This window comes from Microcebus murinus, chromosome 31 (genome assembly GCF_040939455.1).
Source record: "Microcebus murinus isolate Inina chromosome 31, M.murinus_Inina_mat1.0, whole genome shotgun sequence".
Classification (NCBI taxonomy): Eukaryota; Metazoa; Chordata; class Mammalia; order Primates; family Cheirogaleidae; genus Microcebus; species Microcebus murinus.
The window spans coordinates 1,552,432-1,578,360 of NC_134134.1; the positions used below are offsets into that span (position 1 = coordinate 1,552,432).

A 25,929-nucleotide genomic window follows, 5' to 3' on the forward strand; every position below is an offset into this window, starting at 1 on the left:
ATATTCACCTGAGTCTAGTCAGTGAGATACTTTGTTATTTTCATTTCTTTCAGAAGTGTCTTCCCATTGCACCAAAGAATTATTGCCAGAGCAAGGCATAAAAGACCCATTTCAGAAATCAATACTGAGACTATATGGAAGCTGTGGCCTTGAAAATGTACACTTAAAAAGAGAATGGGATTGTGTGGTAGAGTGTAAGAAGCAGAAAGTATGTTCTGATGGCCTTACCCAATGTCTGTCAAGTTGCCATAGAAAAATCTTCAAAGGTTATAAATGCATAAAAGTCTTTAGTAAATCATCAAATCTAAATAGACACAACAAAAGACATACTGGAGAAAAAACATTCAAACTTAATGAATGTGGCAAAATTTTTAATCACAGCTTTAATGTATCTGGACATAGGAAATTTCATATGACAGAGAAATCCTACAAGTGTGAAGAATGTGGAAAATCCTTTAACTGTTGCTCAAAACTTATTATACATGGGAGAATTCACACTGGAGAGAAGCCCTACATATGTGAAGAATGTGGCAAAGCCTTTAACCAGTCCTCAAACCTTACTCAACATAAAAGAATTCATACTGGAGAGAAACCCTACAAATGTGAAGAATGTGGCAAAGCCTTTGCCTCGTGTACAAAACTTACTGTACATAACAGAATTCATATGGGAGAGAAACCCTACAAATGTGAAGAATGTGGCAAAGCCTTTAACCAGTGCACACACCTTACTCAACATAAAAGAATCCATAGTGGAGAGAAACCCTACAAATGTGAAGAATGTGGCAAAGCCTTTACCTGGTGTACAAACCTTGCTCTACATAAAAGAATTCATATGGGAGAAAAACCATACAAATGTGAAGAATGTGGAAAAGCCTTTACCCAGTTTACACACCTTACTCGACATAAAATGATCCATACTGGAGTGAAACCCCACAAATGTGAAGAATGTGACAAAGCCTTTACCCGGTGTACAAATCTTACTCTACATAAAAGAATGCATATGGGAGAGAAACCATACAAATGTGAAGAATGTGGCAAAGTATTTACCCAGTGCATACAGCTTTCTCGACATAAAAGAATCCATTCTCGAGAGAAACCCTACAAATGTGAAGAATGTGGAAAAGCCTTTACCCAGTGCACATACCTTACTGAACATAAAAGAATTCATACAGGAGAGAAACCTTACAAATGTGAGGAATGTGGCAAATCCTTTACCCAGCCCTCAACCCTTACTCAACATAAAAGGATCCATACTGGAGAGAAACCCTACAAATGTGAAGAATGTGGCAAAGCCTTTACCTGGTGTACAAGCCTTACTCTACATAAAAGAATTCATATGGGAGAGAAACCATACAAATGTGAAGAATGTGGAAAAGCCTTTACCCAGTGCACACACCTTACTCAACATAAAATAATTCATACTGGAGAGAAGCCCCACAAATGTGAAGAATGTGGCAAAGCCTTTAAGCAGTCCTCAATCCTTACTCAACATAAAATGACCCATACTGGAGAGAAACCCTACAAATGTGAAGAATGTGACAAAGCCTTTGCCTCATGTACAAAACTTACTGTACATAAAAGAATTCATATGGGCCAGAAACCATACAAATGTGAAGAATGTGGCAAAGCATTTACCCAGTGCACACACCTTACTCGACATAAAAGTATCCATACTGGAGAGAAACCCTACATATGTGAAGAATGTGGAAAAGCCTTTACCCAGTCCTCAACACTTAGTCAACATAAAAGAATTCATACTGGAGAGAAACCCTACAAATGTGAAGAATGTGGCAAAGCATTTACCCAGTGCACACACCTTACTTGACATAAAAGAACCCATACTGGAGAGAAACCCTAAAAATGTAAGAATGTGGCAAAGCCTTTACCAGGCTAAGAGACCTCACTCTACCTAAATGAATCCATACAGGAAAGAAACCATACAAATGTGAGGAATGTAGCAAAACATTGTCCCAGTGCTCACACCTCTACATAAAAGAATTCATATCAGAGAAAATTTCTACAAATGTGGATATTGTGGCAAAATCTTTACAAACTGCTCACATCTTATTGGACATCAAAGAAATCATACTAGATAAATGTTAGATAAATGTAATGTGTATGGAAGTGCTTTCCCAAAGTATTAGCCTTAAAATGCACAACAGTACTTACAGTAAACTATAATAATGTAGAGAGCTGACAATAGCTTTAGTTATAACAGAGATCTTATTGGACATGGGAGAACTTACACTGAAATAAATGCTCCAGTATTTTCTCAAACATTGCTCAACATCACAACAATTTTAAGGAATAGAAATCTTATAAATATAATGAATGTGAAAAAATATTTATGCAAAAGATATACCTTAGAGAACAACAAAGAATTGATACTTAAAACTACAATACAGATATAATAAATTTCAGAATGCAGTTAATCAAAAATCAAGTCTAAACAGATATCAGAGGACTCACGACAATGCACTGAGTCACTAACATATTCTCACATTTCTTTAAACCAAGTTTTTTATTATACAGAACACCCAGTTAAAATAGTTGATTTTTTTGTATGTCAGCTTTAAAAAAGAGGGAGATTTTCTGAGAGTTATGTTATATGTAAGATACACTTTCTGGTTAGGGTGCAGTTAAAATGTAATAAAGCATGATTTTTTGCTATTTTTAACATGCAAATACTGATGTTATTCAACTTTAAATACAGTAGATGGTATGTTTTCATTCTTTGCTTGTATGTGAATGTGTGTGGTTAATGATAGCTACATCACATTTTTTCTATCTTAAGAATACAGTCTGTGTATATTAAGTAGGCATTATTCATGTACTTTTCCATGGAAAATTGAAAACACTGAAATGTAAGATTTAGGAAATGGAGAGGTACTATGGAGATTTCTTATAACAAACAGTATTTCAGGTGATGTATGATGTAGGTATACAGACTCATATTCTTCTCATTATGATCAGAATGAAAAAATTACAATATTAGAAATAAATTGTTTTATAATTGCACATTACAATAATAAAATAGAATGATATTTGGAATGTTTTTAGATAACATGTAAACTTAATGTGTTTCATTAAATTAAAAATATTTTTAATGTGTCAAACATGTTGTAGATAGAATGAAGTGTTATTTTCCACCAACTTTAACCTATCCCATGTTAGTCATAGTCATATCCCAAGTGTTATTTTGCACCAAATTTAACCTATCCCATGGATTGTAAAAATGTACTTTTGGGTTACACAGTACAAAGACATCATTTGTGATCCTTTTTATCAGTGGCTCTACTTTGAAGAATAATGTTTCCAAAGCTTTTTTTCATTATATTTATAATTACATTGTTGCTGTAATGCTTATAATAAAGATTTTGCACTTAATGAAAATCCATACATTTCCGAACATGGAATGAGTAGTTGTTACATTCTATCCTACATTTTTCTTTCAACATGCGACCTTCCTGCCAGTGAAACAGAAATAAGCATATTTTTTTATTTATATTGAATCAAATATATAAATACATCACAGTTTAGTTGAATTATAGTTGTAGCATATTTACAGAATAAGTAATTATGTTTGTTTGAATGTGGATGTACACTTATTTTGAGCAGAAAAGAAGAAATATTAGACAAAATGGGTAATTTCAAAAGTGTTGAGAATTTACTAGCAAACTAGAAACTTCAAAGATTCTGAAAGGAAATATTTTGTTCCCTTTATATTGAATTAATTGTTTAAAACCCTTAAGCCTCTGAATGGGAACCTGCCCATGCCAATCCCCTGTTCTTACATGCTTATTACTCATGCTAGGCCTAGTATGTTTTTTTATTATTTCAAAGTTCATTAAGTATTGGTTATGTGATGTGATCTGCAATTACAGCAAAGATTGTTATGAAACTTACTGGTGCTCATAAAATTACCTGAAGGTATGAATAATTCCACAATGTAGTAATATCATTTTACTTAGTACATTCTACCTTTTCATTCTAATTTGGGAAGCATATTGAAAGCACTTGTTGGTTACTGTTTCTTTTACTTTTGGTCATCGAACTAATTGATTTATTGACTTTATCAGGCTACTTTGTTCAGGTAAACACTAAGAAGGATTTATAAATTATGGAGTTGATTTTATATTTAAATAGGAGAAAAAAGTACAGGACAGTGTTAGATATGTAATAGATGCTTCATAAGTAGCAGTCAATATGTCTGTGGGAGTGAGCTTGTGGCTGCAGAGAAGAAATTGAAAATGTCCGGGGTAAAAAAAAGTCATTGATTTTGCATGTGGAGTGAAGGGACAAACAGAACAACCAACTCTTGGAATTTATAAGTGGAAATTCTGCTTCTTTCATTTCATAATTATCTCCAGTTTTTTGCCATTTTTTATCTTCATTCACTTCTGCAACTGTATCTAAGCCATTCTTGTTTTGGCCTCTGCTTGTGCTACAATATTCTCACCATTGTGCTCACCCCCAGCCAGTTCACACAGTAACTTAAAAGTTCTGATGAGCAGTGTAGAATATTTTTAATTTCATGAAAAAAAATTTAACTAGAGAGCTTGAGACCATTTACAGGCTATACATACAGCATTCTGATTATTTAATTAAGATTAGAGAGTTTCAGTTTCCTAAGGTTAAAGTTAGAGCCTTAAAGTCCAAAGAAAGATGAACAATTCTGAAGGCCAGAGGATTAAATCAGGAACTCAGCATTGTTTGCTTTGTAAAAGCAAACTGTTACTAGATCCTAACATATAACGCCATAAATATGAAAATAATTACAAGAAGTGAAGCATTACAAAGTGTATGATGCATATCTTAAGTACTATATAAAGAAATATGAGAATTTGGCAATCTCTTAATGGGGATTTTAGGTAAATAGGATTGAATTTAATTTTCTATGAATTACTTATAGTACAACATATGCATCCATCTAGAATCCACTTAGTGTGTATTTTCAGGGTTAGAACATAATGGAATGATTTATCTGGATTGAAAATATTTGCAATAATCTTTATGTGATATTTAAATCTTAGATAATTTATTTTACATAACTTCAGCTTCCTTTATTTTAGTAGGTGCAGGGTACAGTACACAGTTCTCATTTTTAGTCATCTACCTTTGGCCAACAATTCAGTCATTCTTTCTAAGGGAATTTCAGGGATCATGGCTACTTTTTGATTGAAAATTTCATTAGTGATTTTGGATGAAATCTTGTTATCTGTGCTCACAGTGGCCAGAGGGGAGACAGTGAGCACCACATACCTCTTCAGTCCTCTTCCATAACATAATCTTCAGCACCAGGAAGTCCAGGTGTCTTTAGTTTCAAATAAAAGCATTAAAACCCCTTTCATGTTCTATGCTGAATTATGAATCTGTTGGTAAATAACAGAGTTCCCTTGCTTAGGACAGACAAATGGAATGGCAAAAGCAGCACTCTCACTCTGTTGCCTGGGCTAGAGTGCCATGGCATCAGCCTAGCTACAGTAACCTCAAACTCTTGGACTCAAGCAATCCTTCTGCCTCAGCCTCCCTAGTAGCTGGGATTACAGACATATGCCACAATGTCCTGATGATTTTTCTATATATTTTTATTTGGCTGATAAATTTATCTCTAGATTTAGTAGAGACATGGTATCGTTCTTGCTCAGGCTTTTTTCAAACTCCTGACCTTGAGTGATCCTCCTGCCTTGGCCTCCAAGAGTGCTAGGATTACAGGTGTGAGCCACTGTGCCTGGACAGCACAGACTCTCTTCACACCAAGAGCTCATTTAAAGAATTGGCTCAAATAGAAAGGTTAATTCCTTAGGATTGGAAATCTCCTGTGCAAATAGTTATATTTCCACCTACAATTTTACAGTGCACCACTTGATGCAGGACTCAGATGTGTCAGAACCCCTAGCTAAATGAGTCTACAGACCCACCAGTAAAAATGTCTGGCACAGATTATGGGTCCACACCTCTCATCTCTCACAAATATCAACTCACAATGGATGAAAGACGTTATCCTATGGCATAGTAGAAAATGTTGAAAATACTCTTACATACTTCAGCCTAGACAAAAAATTTAGGAAGATTACCCCAAAATCAATCACACCAACAACAAAAATAAATAAATCAGGCCTCATCATACTAAAAAGTTTCCACACAGCCATTAAAAGTATAACTAGAGCATACAGACAACCTAGAGAATGGGAGAAAATATTTGCATGCTATATATTCAATATATTGCTAATAGCTAGAATTTATACATTAGTCCAGGAACTCAGTAAGATAAAATCAAACAACCTGATTAAAAGTGTGCCAATATATGAACAGAAAGTTTTAAAAAGGACATGTACTATGGCCAAGAAGCATATGAAAAAAGTGTGTACATCTCTATTCATCAAGGAAATGCAAATGAAAACCAAACTGAGATATCCCTTAACTCCAGTGAAAATGGCTTTTATCAATAAGCCTAAATAAGTGTAGGTGTGGATGTAGAGAGGTAGGAACACTTATATATTACTAGCGGGACTGCAAACTGGTACAATCTCTCTGGAAAGTTATATGGAGACACAGGAAAGTACTAAATTTAGAACATCCATTTGATCCAGAAATCCCACTACTTGGTATCTAACCAATGTAAAAACGTCATCCTATAATAAATACATCTGCACTTTAATGTTTATAACATCAAAATTTACAATTGCAAACAGGTAGAAACATCCTTGGTACTTATAAATACATTAATATAAATATATCTATAAATAAATATAAAATGTGATATATGTATACCATGGAGTACTACTGAGCCTCAAATTCAGTGGCTAAATGACAACCTTTTATATTATCCTTGATTGTGCTGGAGGCCTTTCTTTAAAGTAAACTATCACAAGAATGGAAAAACAAGCACCACAAATAGTCCCTATCAAATTGTTACCAATCGATCAACACATATGTGAACAAATGGAAGTAAAATCCAGTGGGTATTGGGCTGTTGAAAGGAGGAGAAGGTGTTGGGAAAATCCACTCCTAATGAGTGTGGTGCACACGATCTGTGGATGGGCACAGTTGTAGCTCTGATCAGTCGATGCAAAAGCAATATACATATTCTAAATGATTTACTCCGATAATATTTTGAAATTAAAAAAACAATTTTGTAATTTGTAAGAAAGTTTTGAAAAGTTCATCTCTGTATCTCTTTAAGATATTCTTTTTATTTTAATTATTGTAAAATCACAAAAATTGAAATCTTAATTACTTTTAGTTGTTAACATCAGTCATGTGAGCTATATTTATATCATCATGTACTATATTGTCTGGAATGTATGTAGTAAGTAAATGTGAATTTCAGTACACATGAGAAAACTACCTGTTTTGCCCATTGCCTAACTGCTGACGAAAAGCATTATGTTTTCTGTTCCTAGGAGTGTAACAGCTTAGAAATATCCTATCCATACAATCAAAATACATCTGTCTTATTGTGACTGAGGTTTCATTAAGCATATTGTCATCGAGGTTTATCTATATTGTGGATGTTATTAGAGAATCTGTTTTTTTCTTAAGCTGAGAAATAATCCATTATTTCTACATTTCAAATAGTATTTATCTGTTCATTTGGCAAAGGCAGTTTGGGTTGCTCTCATCCACTGACTTTTGTGAATTATGGTGAAATAAATATGCATATGAATAGAACTCTTTATTTTACAATATATGCAAGAGCTTATTTGTGTTTCTTTCTCATTCATTGGTCCAGGTGTCTCTGCCATTAGATAACTTCTTTGACTACTGTATCATTTTTTTTTTATTTTTCTATTTTTATTTCAGCATATCATGGGGGTAGAAATGTTTAGGTTATGTGTGTTGCCTTCACCCCGGAGTCAGAGTTTTAAGTGTGTCCATGCCCAGATGGTGCACATCAAACTCATTATGTTTGTATATACCCATCTCCTCCTCCCCCTCCTACGTGCCCAACACCCAATAAATGTTATTCCTATATGTCCACTTAGGTGTTGATCAGTGAAACCAATTTGCTGGTGAGTACATGTGGTGCTTATTTTTCCATTCTTGGGATACTTCACTTAGGATAATGTGGTTCAGTTCTATCCAGGATATTACAAGAGGTGCTATATTAGTGTTGTTTCTTATAGCTGAATAGTACTCCAAAGTATACATTTTTAATGTTTTAAAATGGGTAAGTGTGGTACCTATAGCATTGCCTCTCTTTTTGGTGATTGTTCACATCTTTGTGGTCTCTTGAGATTTCATATTATTTTGGGGTTTGCTATTTCTATTTTTGAAAATAATGAAATTGAGAATTTGAAAGGAATTGTATTTAATCTGTAGATCACTTTGGACATTTTCACAACATTAGGTCTTCTTCCCTTGAACAAGAACATGTACAAGAGTATGTTGTTTATTTTCCTATGCTTTTGAATTTCTCTGTGTTTTTTGTGTCACTTATCTACAGTTTCATTTCATTCTGATCAGAAATTGTGTAAAATTTCAATTTTCAAATATTGGTTAAGACATGTTTTGTGTCTGAACAGGTAGATTTTGTAGGAAGAATTTTTATGAGCTATCAAGAATATTGTATATTCTGTTATTGTTTCACAGAGTGTTCTCTATATATGTGTGAGGTCTTGTTGCTCTCTAGTGTTTTCAAATCTCCTGTTTTCTTACTAGTAATTTGACTGTCTTTATTAGTATTGAAAGTGGAATACCATGCTATCCTATTATTTTTATGTACATTTCTTGCTTCAATTGTGTCAATGCTTTTTATATATTTGAGAACCTTTATGTGAGATATAGATAGATATCAGATATATCTATTATATTTAAAGGGTTCTCAGTGAATGACCTATTTTTATATTAAATGTCCTTGTTTATCCCTTGTGGCAGTTGTGACTTAAAGTATATTTTATAAACTATAACATTTTGCACTTCTAAACTAATGTGCCTAATATAATTTTGAACTCCACTGCTCTTGTATGCTGAGCATTTTCATGGTATGTCTTGTTATTTCCTGTCACTTTTTGTCTATTGCTTTCACCAGATATGAAGTCAAGTCTCTTTAGAGAGAATAGAGTTGGACTTTTTAATTTCTTTATTTAACTGTGTCTTCTGAGTAGAAATACTAGTACATAAATATTTGCATAATTGTCTAAAAGGGACGGATTCAAAATTGCCCTAATATTAATTGTTTATTTAACTTTTGTCACTATTTAGTCTTTCTTTCCACTCCTTTTCTCCTCATTCCACCTCACTGATTTTTAGTGATATATTTTGCTTCTGTCGCCACCTTCATTTGTGTATTGCTTTAAACATTTTTCTGGTGTTCACTGTGAGAATTACCTAAAATTTTTGAAGTTGCAACTTATGTTAAACTCGTGACTACTTAACTTCAATTGTACATAAAAATTCATAATATTTATATCTGCCCTCAACTTCATGATATAGATGTCAGTAACTATGTCTCTTTACATTATGTCAATTAACATGTGGGAATGATCATTTTTACTTTGTCTTTCAAATTTGATAGCATAATTAAATGTTTTTGCACCATCAATATAATACTGCAGAATTTTATGTTTGATATGTGCATATCTTTCCCAGAATGTTATGTAATTTTCTTGGAAGATAGAAACCAGACATTCAAAGGCCATCAAAAACCAGATGTATGGACACATGCCATTGGTTTGAGTCTCTTTTGAAAGGGAATCCAGGAAATGGAATTTTACTGCTAAAGTGAGAACTCTGTATCAGTGGGGAGGAAGAGTTTTGCTGGGTAAATATAACAAATGTTCCTTCCCCTTCCATATGGTTCTTGGTGTCATACTCATCTGGGGTGCCATGAAATATTATCACTTATGACTTCTCAATGAATCATGTTTGCAAATATATTTTGAATGCCATACATCTATGATGGAAGTAAGACTATGGTATTCTATTGCACTTTCTTGCTAATGTGCTTGTTATAGTTTTGTATATTAAAATTATGAAGTATATTTACATAAGTATAACTAGTGAGATACTTTGTTATTTTCATTTCTTTCAGAACTCTCTTCCCATTGCACTGAAGACCCAATGCCAGAGCAGGGCATAAAACATTCATTCCAGATATCAATAATAAGACTATACGGAAGCTGTGACCAGGAAAATGTACTTTTAAGAAAAGACTGGGAGTGTGTTGATGAGTGTAAGAGGCAGAAAGTAGGTTATGATGGTCTTATCCAATGTTTGTCAGGTAACAATAGGAAAATCTTGAAAGGTTATAAATGTATAAAAATGTTTAGCAAGTCCTCAAATCTAAATAAACCTAAGATAAGACATACTGGAGAGAAAAGTTTCAAACATAATGAATGTGGCAAACCTTTTATGCACAGCTCAAAAGTTCTTGGACATAGGAAATTTCACACTATAGACAAACCCAGCAAGTGTGAAGAATGTGGAAAACCCTTTAACTGCTACACAAATCTCACTATACATAGGAGAATTCACAAAGGAGAGAAACCCTACAAATGTGAAGAATGTAGCAAAGCTTTTACCCATTGCTCAATCGTTACTGAACATAAAAGAATTCATAATGGAGAGAAAACATACAAATGTGAAGAATGTGGCAAAGCCTTTACCCAGAGCACACACCTTACTCAACATAAAAGAATTCATAGTGGAGAGAAACCCTACAAATGTGAAGAATGTGGCAAAGGCTTTATCAAGATTGGAGACCTCAATCGACATAAACGAATTCATACAGGAGACAAACCCTACAAATGTGAAGAATGTGGCAAAGCCTTTTCCTGGTGCTCAACCCTAAGGCGACATAAAATATTTCATACTGGAGAGAAACCATACAAATGTGAAGAATGTGGCAAGGCCTTTACCCAGTGCACAAAACTTACACAACATAAAAGAATTCATAGTGGAGAGAAACCCTACAAATGTGAAGAATGTGGCAAGGCCTTTACCCAGAGCACATATCTTACTCAACACAAAAGAATTCATAGTGGAGAGAAACCCTACAAATGTGAAGAATGTGGCAAAGCCTTTAACAAGATTGGACATGTCCATCGACATAAACGAATTCATACAGGAGAGAAACCCTACAAATGTGAAGAATGTAGCAAAGCCTTTACCCGGTGCTCAACCCTTACTGTACATAAAAGAATTCATAGTGGAGAGAAACCCTACAAATGTGAAGAATGTGGCAAAGCCTTTAACAAGATTGGACATGTCCATCGACATAAACGAATTCACACAGGAGAGAAACCCTACAAATGTGAGGAATGTAGCAAAGCCTTTACCTGGTGCTCAACCCTTACTCTACATAACAGAATTCATAGTGGAGAGAAACCCCACAAATGTGAAGAATGTGGCAAAGCCTTTACCCACAGCACACACCTTACTGAACATAAAAGGATTCATAGTGGAGAGAAACCATTCCAATGTGAAGAATGTGGCAAAGCCTTTATCAAGAATGGAGACCTCAATCGACATAAAGAATTCATAGTGGAGAGAAACCCTACAAATATGAGGAATGTGGCAAAGCCTTTACCCGGTGCAGAGAACTTACACAACATAAAAGAATTCATAGTGAAGAGAACCCCTACAAATGTGAAGAATGTGGCAAAGCCTTTACCCAGAGCACACACCTTACTGAACATAAAAGAATTCATAGTGGAGAGAAACCCTACAAATGTGAAGAATGTGGGAAAGCCTTTAACAAGATTGGACATGTCAATCGACATAAACGAATTCATACAGGAGAGAAACCCTACAAATGTGAGGAATGTGGCAAAGCCTTTACCCAGTGCTCAACACTTACTCTTCATAAAAGAAATCATAATGGAGAGAAGCCCTACAAATTTGAGGATTGTGGCAAAGCTTTCATCCAGTGCTCACACCTTAATCTATATGAAAGAGTTCATAACAGAAAAAATTTTATAAATGAAAATTGTGACAGTCTTTAATAACTGCTCCAATCTTACTCATCATCAAAGAAATTATACTAGATATAAGTGAGATAAATGCAATGACTTTGGAAGTACTTTCCCAAAATATTAGCTTTAAAATGCACAACAGTACTTATACTTATGTAAACAATAATAATGTAGAGTGCTGACAATATCTTGAGTTATGACAGAGATTTTATTGGACATGGGAGAACTTTCACTGAAATTAATTCTCCAATATTTTCTGAAACATTGTTCAACATCACAAAAATTTTCATAGATAGAAACCTTACAAATATAATGAATGTGAACAAATATTTATGAAAAAGGTATGCCTTAGAGAACAACAAAGAACTGATACTTAAAACTCCTTTACTGATATAATAAATTTCAGAACACATATAATCAATATTAAGTCTAAACAGATATCAGAGGACTCACAGGAAAATGTGCTGAGGCACTAACACATTTAAACATTTCTTTAAACCAGGTTGTTGAGTATAGAGAATAACTCTGTTAAAATAGTTAGATAAATTATTTTTATATCAGTTTTAAAAATGAGAGATTTTTTGAAAATTATAATGATGTGTAAAATATACTTTCTCATCAGGGTGGGATGCAAATGCAATAAAGTATAATTTTTTTTGCAACCTTTGACAAGGAAATACTGATGTTATTCAACTTTAAAAGCAGTAGATGCTATGCTTCATTTTTAGTGTGTATGTGAATGTCTATGGTTAATGATAGCTGCGTAACAGTTATTAGAAGTCTTTGTGTATTAAGTACATATCATTCATATACTTTTCCATAGAAAACTAAAATCACTGAAATGTAAGATGTATGAAATGGAGAGGTGCTGTGTGGTAGACTTCTAACAAACAGTATTTCAAGTGATATATGATGTAGGTATACAGATTAATATCCTTCTCATTAAAATCAGAATAAAACAATGACAATATTACAAATAATTTGTTTTACTTATTGTGCATTCGAATAATGAAACAGTGAATTTTTAAATATTTTTAGATTACATGTAAACCTAATTTGTTTTATTAAATTAAGAAAGGTTTTTGTTGTGTCAAACGTGTTGTAGATTGAATGAACTGCTAGTTTGTTACCAACATTAACCTATTCCATGTTACTCAAAGTTGGAGGCAATGGATTGTAAAAATGTACTATTGGGTTACACAGTAAAATTAAATCATTTGTGATCTTTTTTTCAGTGGCTTCAAATTTCTAATTCTTTGAAGAATAATGTTCCCACAAGTTTTATTTTTTATTATTTTTATAATTCATTGTCACTGTAATGCTTATAATAAAGTTTGTCCACGTAATGAAAAGCCATATATTTCTGAACGCTGAAAGAGTACTTGTTACATTTTATGCTACGTTTTTCTTTCAACGTGCCACCCGTCTGGCCAGTTAAACAGAAATAAACACACTTTTTTATTTATACTGAATCAAATATACAAATACATCACATATAAGATGAACTTTGGTTGCAGTAGATTTATAGAGTAAGTAATTATGTTTGTGTGAATATGGATGTATACGTATTTTGAAAAGAAAAGTAGAAATATTGAAAAAATAGTTAATTTCATAATTGTTCAGAATATAGTAGCAAACTAGAAACTCCACAGATTCTGAGAGCAATTTTTTTGCTTTATGTTGAATGAATTTGTTTAAAATTCTAAAGTCTCTAATTCAGAACCTGCCCGTGCCTATCTTTTGTTCTTACACGGTTATTACTCATGCTAGGCTTAATATATTATTTTATTAATTGGAAGTTTGTATTTATTGTATATACGACCTACTCTGCAATTATAAGAATGATTTTTATAAAATTTAATTGTGGCTCCAGGTAAGAGATTGAAATGTCCAGGGTGAAAAATGTCACTGATTTTCATGTGGAGTGATGAGACCTGCAGAACAAACAACTCTCAGAATTTGTCAGTGGGAATTCAGCTTCTTTCATTTCGTAATTATTTCCAGTGTTTTTTTTTTTTTTTTTTTTTGGTCTCTTTTTATCTTCATTCCCTTCTACAAATGTATCTATGCCATTCTTTTTTCTGCCTGCACTTGGGCTACAATATTCTCACTGTTGTACTCACCTGCTGAGAGTGAGTACACATAATACTTTAAAGGTTCTGATGAGAATTGTAGAATTAATTTAATTTGGTGAAAATCATTTAACTATAGAATTTGAGGGAATTTATTGGCTATACATGCAGTATTCTGATTACTTAATTTAGATTAGAGAGATTCAGAATCCTAAGCTTAAAGTAAGAGCCTTAAGAACAAAGACAGATATACAATTCTGAATGCCAGAGGATTAAATCAAGAACTCAGTATTGTGTGCTTTGTAAAAGCAAACTGTTATCAGATCCTAACATATAATGCCATAAATATGAAAATAATTTCAATAAGTAAAGCATAAATAAGTGTGTGATGCATACAGTAAGTACTATATAAAGAAACATGAGAATCTGGCAATCTCTTAATAGAGAGTTTGGGTAAATAAAGAAGTTTGAATTTAATTTTCTATAAAGTACTTATAGTACAACCTATGCATCCATCTAGAATCTACTTATGAGTGTGTATTTTCAGGGTTAGAATATAATAGAATTATTTCTGTGTATTTAAAATATTTGGAATAATATTTATCTGATATTTCAATCTAGAGAATTTATTTACATGACTTTACCTTCCTTTATTTTAGTGGGTGCAGTACACAGTGCACAGTTTTCATTTTTAGTCATCTAACTTTGACAAACGATTCGGTCATTCTCTCTAGAGGAATCTCATGGATCATAGCTGCTTTTTGATTGAAAATTTCATTAGTGATTTTGGATGCAATCCTGCTTTCTATGTCCACAGTGGCCAGAGGGGAGACGGTGAGCACCACATACATCTTTAGTCTCTTTCATAACATAATCATCAGCACCAGGAAGTCCAGCTGTCTTTAGCTTCAAATAAAATTGTTAAAGCCCCTTTCATGTTCTGTGCTGCATTATTAATCTGTTGGTAAATATCAGAGTTCCCTTGTTTATGAATGACAGGTGGAATGACAAAAACAGCACTCTCACTCTGTTGCCCAGGCTAGAGTGCCATGGCATCAGTCTAGCTCACAGCAACCTCAAACTCTTGGGCTCAAGCAATCCTTCTGCCTCAGCTTCCCTAGTAGCTGGGATTACAACCATATGCCACAATGCCCTGCTGATTTATCTATATATTTTTATTTGGCTGATTAATTTCTTTCTATTTTTAGTACAGACACAGTCTTGCTCTTGCTCAGGCTGGTTTCAAACTCCTGACATTGAGTGATCCTCCTGCCTTAGCTTCCCAGAGTGCTAGGATTACAGGTGTGAGCCACTGCACCCGGTCAGCACAAACTCTCTTTACACCAATAACTCGTTTAAAGAATTGGCTCAAATGGAAAGATTAATTCCTTGGGTTTGGCAATCTCTTGTGTGAACCGTTATATCTCCGTGTAAACTTTTAAAGTTCACCACTTAGTGCGGGGATTAGATGTGTCAGAAACCCTAGCTAAATGAGTCCACAGACCCACCAGTAAAAATCGATGGCACAAATGATAGGACAGGAAATTTGGTTTGATATTAATGCTTAACTAAAATATGATGATCAAGCTATTTCTCAAATTCAACAGTGCTGTATTAAGAATGGAAAAAGATAGCTTCTCTTAGACTGTAGCTTCCTATATAAATGTTAAACAAAATGTTAATGAAACTCATGTAGATTTTATTGCTAGATTGTAAGAAACATATGGTGCAAGAAATGGTTAGTCCTCCTAATTTAAGAAATATGGTTTTACATATATTGGCTTTTAATAATGTTAAATCTAAATGCCAGCGGCTTTATGCCCAGAAAAATTAAAGTGCATGGTGCCACCGCTGCCATGGCTGCTGAGCCACCAATGCTGTGGCTGTGCTCAGCCAGGCAGCCCAGCTCCAGCTCCGCACCACCGCACCCCAATGGCACCTTATGGAGGAAGGGGATCACCTGGCTGCTGAAAAAACTTTTAAGAATTTGCCATTATTTGTCCTGGTCCGACAGGCACATTAATATTAATAATTTGGTCATATTTTTGTTACATGAAAAGGAGTATTAATGCATTTAGGTGTAATTGATTCAGCTTATTCAAAAGTAATTTCAGTTATCAAGGAAAATAGCTCCCAATCCCACAATTTCCATCTGAAGATGGGATCCAAAGTTCAGTGAGCACCTGCCTTTAAGTTGCAAAATTATCTCCTCCTGTATTAACTTCAGAAGCTTGTTTTTTATTGGAATTTAACCAATTATCAAAAAAAGAGAGTCTCACTAATTACCCAGTAAGTTTATGGTGCACTGTTTAGGACAAATAGGGCTGTCTAGACTTCTTCCTTCAAAGCTAATTATTATTCATCTAGATAACATTTATGTAAAAGTTAGGATATGCTTAGTTATGTACAGGAACGACTTTATGTGTCCCTTTGCAATCTCTCAGTGTATTGGCACTGTGCACATCACATTGTGATTTGAGTAATAAAAGGGTTTCTTTTAATTCTCTTTTACCTTTGTGGAGTGGTTTTCTTAGTTTGATACTCTTTACTATTAATACTTCCTGAACACTTTCCAGAATTAAAACTGCAACATAAACATAAAATGTGCCCACCATTTCTAAATTAGAAGGGCTTTGAACACTAGGTTCCTTCTTGAGCTTCCAGTCTGTAACCAGCAAGTCTGAAGCAGAGAGCTTCACTGTCCCCACATCTGAACACAGTGAGTTCTCTAGACCTCTTTGGTGTCTAGTGTTCCTCCGGAGTATAGTTAGACCAGATTCCTGTGAATACACTCCCATAGGATAATAATTAGTAGTTCTATCCTTTCTGTAAATGCATCTCACATCTTTAGAACTTATATGGATTCAGATACCATTGGCCTCGAACACAAATGGGAACAATATTATGCACAATGAATTGGACACATAAACTCCCTTTCTGCCTTCAATTCTTGCCGAAATGCAAGGAAATGGGCAGTGAGCCCTACTGAATTCATGCCTCTCTAGAGACCTAAATCTGCAGCTCTGAACTCTGAATCCAAGGTCTGAGTTTCCTAGGATGCATTAGAGCAGCTTCCAAAGAGGAATTTCTCTTCCTGTTTTCCTTCCCTCTCTGTAAAAGCAAAGAATACACAAATTTGATCCAAACTAAACCTGGCCTCAACCTGGAATTTGCAAGAAAGGGACACGCTTTGGACTGAGGATGGATCAAAATATCCGGGGAGAAATATGCTGCAGTGTAAGAGATCAACATGGACTTGTAAGCGGACGTTGAAAAGACCTATTAGGGATAAGTGTAAACAATCTTCCAGATCTTGTGTAGTGTCATATTATAGTTGCATGAGGAGAAAAGAAAGGCTGGCACCACATCTAAATTTTTCTGTAAATTATTGAACACTTATTACTCACCTTTTCTTGTATAATGAGGATTAAATCACACAATGTAAAGGCTTCTTGACAGTGCAACAAACCATACTTCTGAGCACATAGGACATGCTCAGTAGACATTGCATTATGTTGCTCTTCATATGGATATTAAGTATATGTTGTGATGAGTGTTGGGCAAAAGGCAGTATGCATGCTGTGCTTTCTGTCTCTACTGAGTGCTACCAATAATGGATCTATGTTGAGCAACATCAGCACTAAAAGGGACATGGCTAAGAACCCAATTAATGTGCCCCTTCCACCCCAGGAGACCACAATTCTTAGAGTGAGGCCTACAGTACCACATGATTTATATTCTCATTGATGTTTCAGACACAAATTTAAGGTAATTACCTTTCAGCTAGGCTTTCAATTAGGATAATCTGGCTAGATTGAAGAAACACCATCACCTGCCAGTTGGGCTGGATGGGAACATCCATGTGGTTTTAATTGTGCCCCAACTAATTCTAATTTGAAAACAGGTCAAGCATTAGGATTCCTGCATATATTCATGAGAATTGGGTTTAGCCTTTGTTGTAGAGGAAAGTCACAGGTTCTGCTCTCTTGGGCTTGTTAGAGGCAGATCACTGTGGTCAGATTCCCATTCCTGTAGCAGAAACTCCTGGCACCTGTAGCAGGGGAAGGTAACCAGAATAAAAAACAGGAGAACCTCACATTTTGGTCTCCATGAATGAGCTGATCATAGCTGACTCTTTACTGTAAGCAAGAGTAATTGAGTGTAGCCCTTCTGCATTTTATGTTCCTCCTGCTTGTGAATGTGGTGGAAACAAGGGATGAAATTGTGCTCACTGCTTTAAGTGCAGTCTCAACATTTAATTCTAATTGATTTACAAAATCTCAGCTGAAAAGAAATTTCAGAGTAGGAGAAGAGGAAGAAGAAATGGCTGGTTTTCAGGTAAGTGTGTCCCAGATTAGAGGTTGTGTCCACTGTTTCTCCTAGAAAGTCATGTAGAACTTCAGTTTTTTGAACTTGTAAACCTTTAATTTTTTACTTTTGTTGTGTATGCCTAAGAAGTTTGTAAGTACATTTTTTTTCTTTCTTCTTATGATAGTCAAGAAGCTCTGGAAAATCCTTCCTTCCTATATAACAGAGCCTACTCTACATTCTCGCCCAGAAGCTTCCTAATACAATAACCCGATTTTATAAGAACTGTATGATATGTAATATGAAAATGTGCCCATTGTGACAGGTCAAGATAGAATAGTGTGGATGTCTGAAATTCCTGTTGGGCATTGGATATAGTCTTTGAATTTGAACTCTCAAAGTTTTATCTGGTTGCTTTATCAGCTATACATAAAATATCATTAGGAGAATTTAGGAAGAGGATAGCATTGATAGTGTAGGATAACCAGGAAATTATGGAAAGAAAGGAAAATAGAAGACTTACTCTGTGTGATGCTAAAGTATTTACATACATTATTAAAGATAACAAAACATGGGAAACTTCTGTATCTGAAATTTGCATACAACTGATGATTTTTCATGGTTACATATTGTTGGCCACTACTATCCCAGCGGTGATTTTGTATTCTACTCTTTTGCAATGATGCCTAACAACAATTTGTCCCACTAAAGTGGTATTAATTACATTCACTTGCTTAAGATGCTCTCTGAGAGATTGTTCCCATATAAAGTTAATTGTGTTTTTTTTCTCTTTATCATTAAATGTCTCATGGAGATTTACTGAGTGATGTGCATGAAGGATCATATTTAATATGGAAGCTCCCCTTTCTTCTTGTAGCTTGCTTTGAAAAATGAGGGCTATCATCTGTGTTCTGTTCTGATGAACTGAGATAAATTCTACCTTTTACTGGATGTTGACAACATACTCTCCTTAGGCAAGAAGCATTGATATCAGCAGTTATATCATGTGCCATGCAGAGATTCAGACCCCACCCCAGATCTCCTGAATCAGAATCTGTATTTTAACAAAATCTCTAGTTCTTCATTGTACTCGTAAAAATTAGGTGATACTTTCTAACTCACTATGTTTCTCTATGTGAGAAATATGCACAATTTATCAATGTGATGTAAATATAACACCCATAAATTTATATTACTGTTGTAAGGCCCTTAATTTTGTATTCAATGATTTATCATCCAAAGCATAATCATGTGCACACTTTTTCATACATCTTTTGTGATCCTCATTCCAGCGGATAAGAGAATATGTGCAAGAATATCAATGTGCTAAAAATTATCTTATTGGATAACTGCAGTCACTCGTATGTCAGAAACAGTTCTCATAACTCATTTTGCTTGCAGTCAAATTAAGAACTCTCTCTATGACCACTTGGGAAATATGTGTCTTTTTACAGGAGCTGGTGACATTCAGGGATGTGGCTGTAGAATTCTCTCCAGAGGAGTGGGCATGCCTTGACAATGCTCAGCAGAATTTGTATAGAGATGTGATGTTGGAGAACTATGGAAACCTGGTCTCCCTTGGTGAGGATCACTTATATACAGAATTCATATTCCACATTAAGGCCATTACTTTTTTTTTTGATAGTTTCTTAAAGGTTTCTACTTTACATGAATGAATTTTATTTTTTTTTATTTTTATTTTAGTGTATTATGGGGGTACAAGTCTTAAGGTTACTTATATTGCCCATGCCCCCCTCCCCCCTTGAGTAAGAGTTTCAAGCATGTCCATCCTCCAAACATTGCACATCTTACTCGTTGTGGTTGTATACACCCATCCCCTCCTCCTCCCTCCCACCCTCCTGACACCTGATAAATGTTACTCATATGTGTCCCCTTAGGTGTTGATCCGTTAATACTAATTTGCTGGTGAGTACATGTGGTGCTGGTTTTTCCATTCTTGAGATACTTCACTTAGTAGAATGGGTTCCAGCTGTATCCAGGAATATATGAGAGGTGCCATATCACCATTGTTTCTTAAAGCTTAATAGTATCCCATGGTATACATATAGCAAATTTTATTAATCCATGCATGAATTGATGGGCACTTGGGTTGTTTCCATAGCTTCACAATTGTGAATTGTGCTGCTATAAACATTCGAGTGCAGGTGTCTTTTTCATAAAGTGACTTTTGATCTTATGGGTAGATGCCCAGTAGTGGAATTGCTGGATCAAATGGTAGATCTACGTGTATCACTTTGAAGTATCTCTATATTGCTTTCCACAGAAGCTGAACCAGTTTGCAGTCCCACTAGCAGTGTAGAAGTGTTCCTATCTCTCCACATCTATGCCAATATTTATTGTTTGGGGACTTTTTACTGGAAGGTCATTCTTACTAGAGATAAATGATATCTTATTGCAGTATGCTCAACATCTCTGATCATCAGGGAAATGCAAATCATTTTATTCTTAATGTATTTTTAATTTTTGATCTGTTCTATGTCTATGTTGTATAATATTAGAATCCAAGGTTCAGAATAACATGGCAGCATTTCAATTTCTCTACATTCTCAACATATTTATGTATGTATGTATGTATGTGTATATACGTTTACTTATTTAAAAGTTCTCAATGTAATCCAAACGTTCCCAAACAGCAAATGTTGGTGTGGATGCAGAGAGAGAGGAACGCTCCTACACTGCTGGTGGGACTGCAAACTAGTTCAACCTCTGTGGAAAACAACATGAATGAATTTTATATCCATGCTTTTAAAGAAAATTTGAAGATTTTGGTCCATAAAATAAAATCATTAGATGTCTCATGTTATCTTGGACCTTTCCCTTTGTTGGGATTTCACACTAGATTAGTGGTTACTCTAGAAATCAGGGTATAAAATTGTTGTCTGCACCTTGGAATAGAATTTGCACCTCTTATTTATTTGGTGCTAATGGGAATTGGTGCTCTAGTCATAAATTAAATCAATTTTTATCATTCTACAGGGTCTGTGAGAAAGCAATATGTTGCAAAGGAGTTTTCTAGAACCTTCTCTAATATTCTCTCTACTAAGGATAGTACTGCATTAGTAATTGGAAAGTCTTCAGCAAGAGTCATGTGAAATTTCTCTAATGAAACAGGTCTTGCCGAGTCAAAGCCAGAGCTGATCACGTGCCTGGAGCAAAGGATAGATCCCTGGATTATGAAGAAAGAGGAAACAACAGCTAAATATCCAGGTAGGTGAGATTCAGTGAAGTAGATTAACAAATGTTAGAGAGCGAAAACTCAAGGAGGAAGGCAGATATTAAAAAGTGGGTTGGAATATTCTGCTCTTTTGGAAATGATTTTTAGAAGCCTGTGTATGTTTCTCTTTATCTCACAGAAGGACATCTTCTGTCCCACGCTCTTAAACTCTCTAAGAACTCTACCCATGCAGTGATCTTCCTTAGAATTCAGTGAGAGCCAAACTTGTTCTCATGGCTTATAAGGGAATATATTATCTGTCAGCATTTCTATTGCTTAGGAGTTATGGGATTATCTGCATATTTTAAAGACCATGACATTAAACCATCTTTGACAGTATTTCAGTTTTCTGTCCTTTCTGGAGTACAGTGGCTGATCATAGCTCACTGCAACCTCAAACCTATGGGCTCCAGAGATCCTACAACCTCTGTCTTCCAAATAACTAGATCTATGGGCATGAGCTACCATTTTGTTATTATTATTTTCTTATAAAAATGGAGTCTCCTCGTGTTGCTAGGGCTGGTATCAAGATCCTAGCTTCCTTCTTGCTTGGTCTCCCAAAGTGCTGGGATTATAAGTGTGATCCTCCATGCCCAGGTCCATGTTTTAAGTTCCTTTTGATGCCTCATTTCTGAAATGTGTAAAGGGGAATAGTGAAGATGTTGGGATTTGTTTCTGGAATGCAAGAAACACTAGGGAAAGATATTTATATTTTCTGCATCATGATTTCCAATTCTACGTTTTCAGAGGCAATCCTACAGAAAGTCAGATTCACTAATTTTGTACAAATGCATATCCTCTTCCTAAATGTAAAAATATCTAATGTTATTGACTTAAAATAATCTTTTTCTAGTATAAAATGAGAGTAAAATTTCAACTTTATTATACCCAAATACCCAAACTATAATATAGTTTATTTTCTCTGTTCACCTTATATAATTCTTAAATACACTGTCTCATTCAGTGCTTCCAATAACTGAATATATTTATACTCCCAATTGATAGATAATACTTTGATAACTTATGTTCCATAATTTCCTCCTATTTAGTAGCATCAGAAATGTGTCACTCATATGTGTGTGTGAATATATTTCTGTGTGTGGGGTGCTTAATGGGTGGAAGTCTCCACAAATAATATTTGTATAACTGCATAAATTTATTGTACACACTGTAGTGATCTGATGTGTGTATGAATGGTAAAACAATATAATTAAGGTAATAAACATATCCATCATCTCACATATTTATCATTTAATTATAGTGAGAACATTTATTAATAGTGAGTTCTATGGTCTTAAAAATTTTAAGCATATAAAACATTATTAATAACTCTAATCATGTTGCCATACAATAGATCTCCAAAATCTATTCATGTTATAACTAAAAGATTTTACCCTTAAAATCTCCTCATTTTTCCTTACTCTACACCCTGGAAACCACTGTTGTACTCTTTACTTTTGTAAATTCAACTTTAAAAAAATTATCCATAGCAGTATTTATCTTTCTGAGAATGGCTTATTTTACTTAGCATAATGCCTTCTATGTCCATCCATGTTGTTGTGATGGCAGGATATTTATCATTTTCATGGCTTAGTAATATTATATAGTGTGTGTTTGTACAGTCATTTTTTATTCTATTCAACAAAGCAGGCATTTAGTTTGTTTCCATTTTCTTGGCTAATGTGCATAATGCTGCAATATATATGGGGGTGCAGAATCTTCTTCAGATACTGATTTTACATGAGTATACTCATAGGTAGAATTGGTGAATGACGAGGCAGTTATATTATTTAAATTTTTTAACAAATCTGTATGATGACACTATCCATTTATAATCAATAATAGTCTACAGGGATGGATTTCCTGCACACTCTTGTCCTCACTTATATGTCTCTTGTTTTGGACATTAGCCATTTTAAAAGTCTACAAATGTGAAGAATGTGGCAAAGCCTTTACCCAGTGCACACACCTTACTCGACATAAAAGAATCCATTCTGGAGAGAAATCCTACAAATGTGAAGAATGTGGCAAAACCTTTACACGGTGCACACACCTTACTCGACATAAAAGAATCCATAATGGAGAGAAACCCTACAAATGTGAAGAATGTGGCAAAGCCTTTTCCCAGTCCTCAATCCTTATTCAACATAAAAGAATACATACTGGAGAAAAACCCCACAAATGTGAAGAATGTGGCAAAACCTTTACACGGTGCACACACCTTACTGAACATAAAAGAATCCATAATGGAGAGAAACCCTACAAATGTGAAGAATGTGGTAAAGCCTTCACCCAGTGTACAAAACTTACTCTACATAAAAGAATTCATATGGGTGAGAAACGATACAAATGCGAGGAATGTGGCAAAGCCTTTACTCGGTGCACACACCTTACTATACATAAAAGAGTCCATACTGGAGAGCAACCCTACAAATGTGAAGAATGTGGCAAAGCCTTTAACCAGTCCTCAATCCTTACTCGACATAAAAGAATCCACACTGGAGAGAAACCCTACAAATGTGAGGAATGTGTCAAAGCCTTTACCCAGTGCACAAACCTTACTCGACATAAAAGGATTCATACCGGAGAGAAACCCTACAAATGTGAAGAATGTGGCAAAGCCTTTACCCAGTCCTCCACCCTTACTCAACATAAAAGAATTCATACTGGAGAGAAACCCTAGAAAAGTATAGAATCTGGCAAAGCCTTTATCCAGCTAAAAGGCCTCACTCTACATAAATGAATCCATAGAGCAGAGAAACCATACAAATGTGAAGAATGTGGCAAAGCATTTTCCCAGTGCTCACACCTTAATCTACATAAAAGAATTCCTATCACTGAAAAATTTTACGAATGTGAGATTTGTGGCAAAGTTTTTAATATTTGTTCACATCTTATTCAACATCAAAGAAATCATACTAGAAAAAAGTTAGATAAATGTAATGAGTATGTAAGTGCTTTTCCAATGTATTAGCCTTAAAATGCACAACAGTACTGAAACTTAAAGTAAAATATAATGATGTAGACTGCTCACAATACCTTTAGTTATAACAGAACTTACCAGATATGGGAGAACTTACACTGAAAGAAATGCTCCAATATATTCTAAATATTGCTCAACATCAGAATAATATTAAAGAATAGAAACCTTACAAATATAATGAATGTGAAAAAATATTTATGCAAAAGATATACCTTGGAGAACACAAAAAGAGTTGATACATAAAACTACTTTAATAAATTTCAGAATGCAATTAATCAAGAATCAAATATAAACATATATCCGATGACTCGCAGTGCAATACACTAATGCACTAACAGATTCACACATTTCTTTAAACCAGGTTGTTCATTATAAAGAACTACCCAGTTAAAATAGTTAGTTGATTTATTTGTATGTTAGCTTTAAAACAAGAGAGATTTTCTGAGAGTTATAATTACATGTAAAATATACTTTCTTGTCAGTGTGGGGTGAAATTGTAATAAAGTGAAATTTTGTTTTGCTATTTGTGACAAGCAAATACTGATATTATTCAACTTTAAATACAATCGATGGTATGCTTTCATTCTTAGCGTGCATGTGAATGTGTGTGGTTAATGATAGCTACATCACATTTATTAGAGGTCTTTCTGTATTAAGTAGGCATTATTCATGTACTTTTCTATGGAAAATTAAAAACACTGAAATGTAAGATTTACTAAATTGAGAGGTACTATGGAGTTTTCTTATAACAAACAGTATTTTAAGTGATGTATGATGTAGGTATACAGACTAATATTCTCCTCATAATCAGAATGAAAAAATTACAATATGAAAAATAACTTGTTTTAATATTGCACATTATGATAATAAAATAAAATGAAATTTGGAATGTTTTAGATTGCATGTGAACTTAATTTGTTTCATTAAATTAAAAATATTTTCAATATGTCAAACATGTTGTAGATAGAATGAAGTGTTATTTTGCACCAACATTAATCTATCCCGTGTTATTCAATGTTGGAGGTAATGGATTACAAAAATGTACTGTTGGGTTACACAGTACAAAGACATCATTTGTGATCCTTTTTATTAGTTGCTCTACTTTGAAGAATATTGTTCCCAAAGCTTTTTTTATTATATTTATAATTATCTTGTTGCTGTAATGCTTATAATAAAGATTTTGCACTTAATGAAAAGCCATACATTCCTGAACATGGAATGACTAGTTGTTACATTTTATCCTACATTTTTCTTTCAACATGCAACTTGCTTGGCCAGTAAAACAGAAATAAGCATATTTTTTTAATTTATATTGAATCAAGTATGCAAATACATCATGGTTAAGTTGACCTATAGTTGCAGTATATTTACAGAGTAAGTAATTATGTTTGTTTGAATGTGGATATATACTTA

General features: G+C 34.3%; 1 protein-coding gene across 1 annotated transcript in view; it reads left to right on the forward strand.

Moving 5' to 3' along the window:
- Nucleotides 1-664: 664 nt before the first annotated feature.
- Nucleotides 665-25,929, forward strand: part of LOC142865680 (uncharacterized) — a 59,125-nt gene continuing 33,860 nt past the window's right edge. Inside the window, 3 exon segments of the mRNA XM_075998863.1 lie at nucleotides 665-922; nucleotides 1,094-1,787; nucleotides 10,592-11,043. Of these exon segments, the coding sequence (XP_075854978.1) occupies nucleotides 665-922; nucleotides 1,094-1,787; nucleotides 10,592-11,043 (1,404 nt within the window).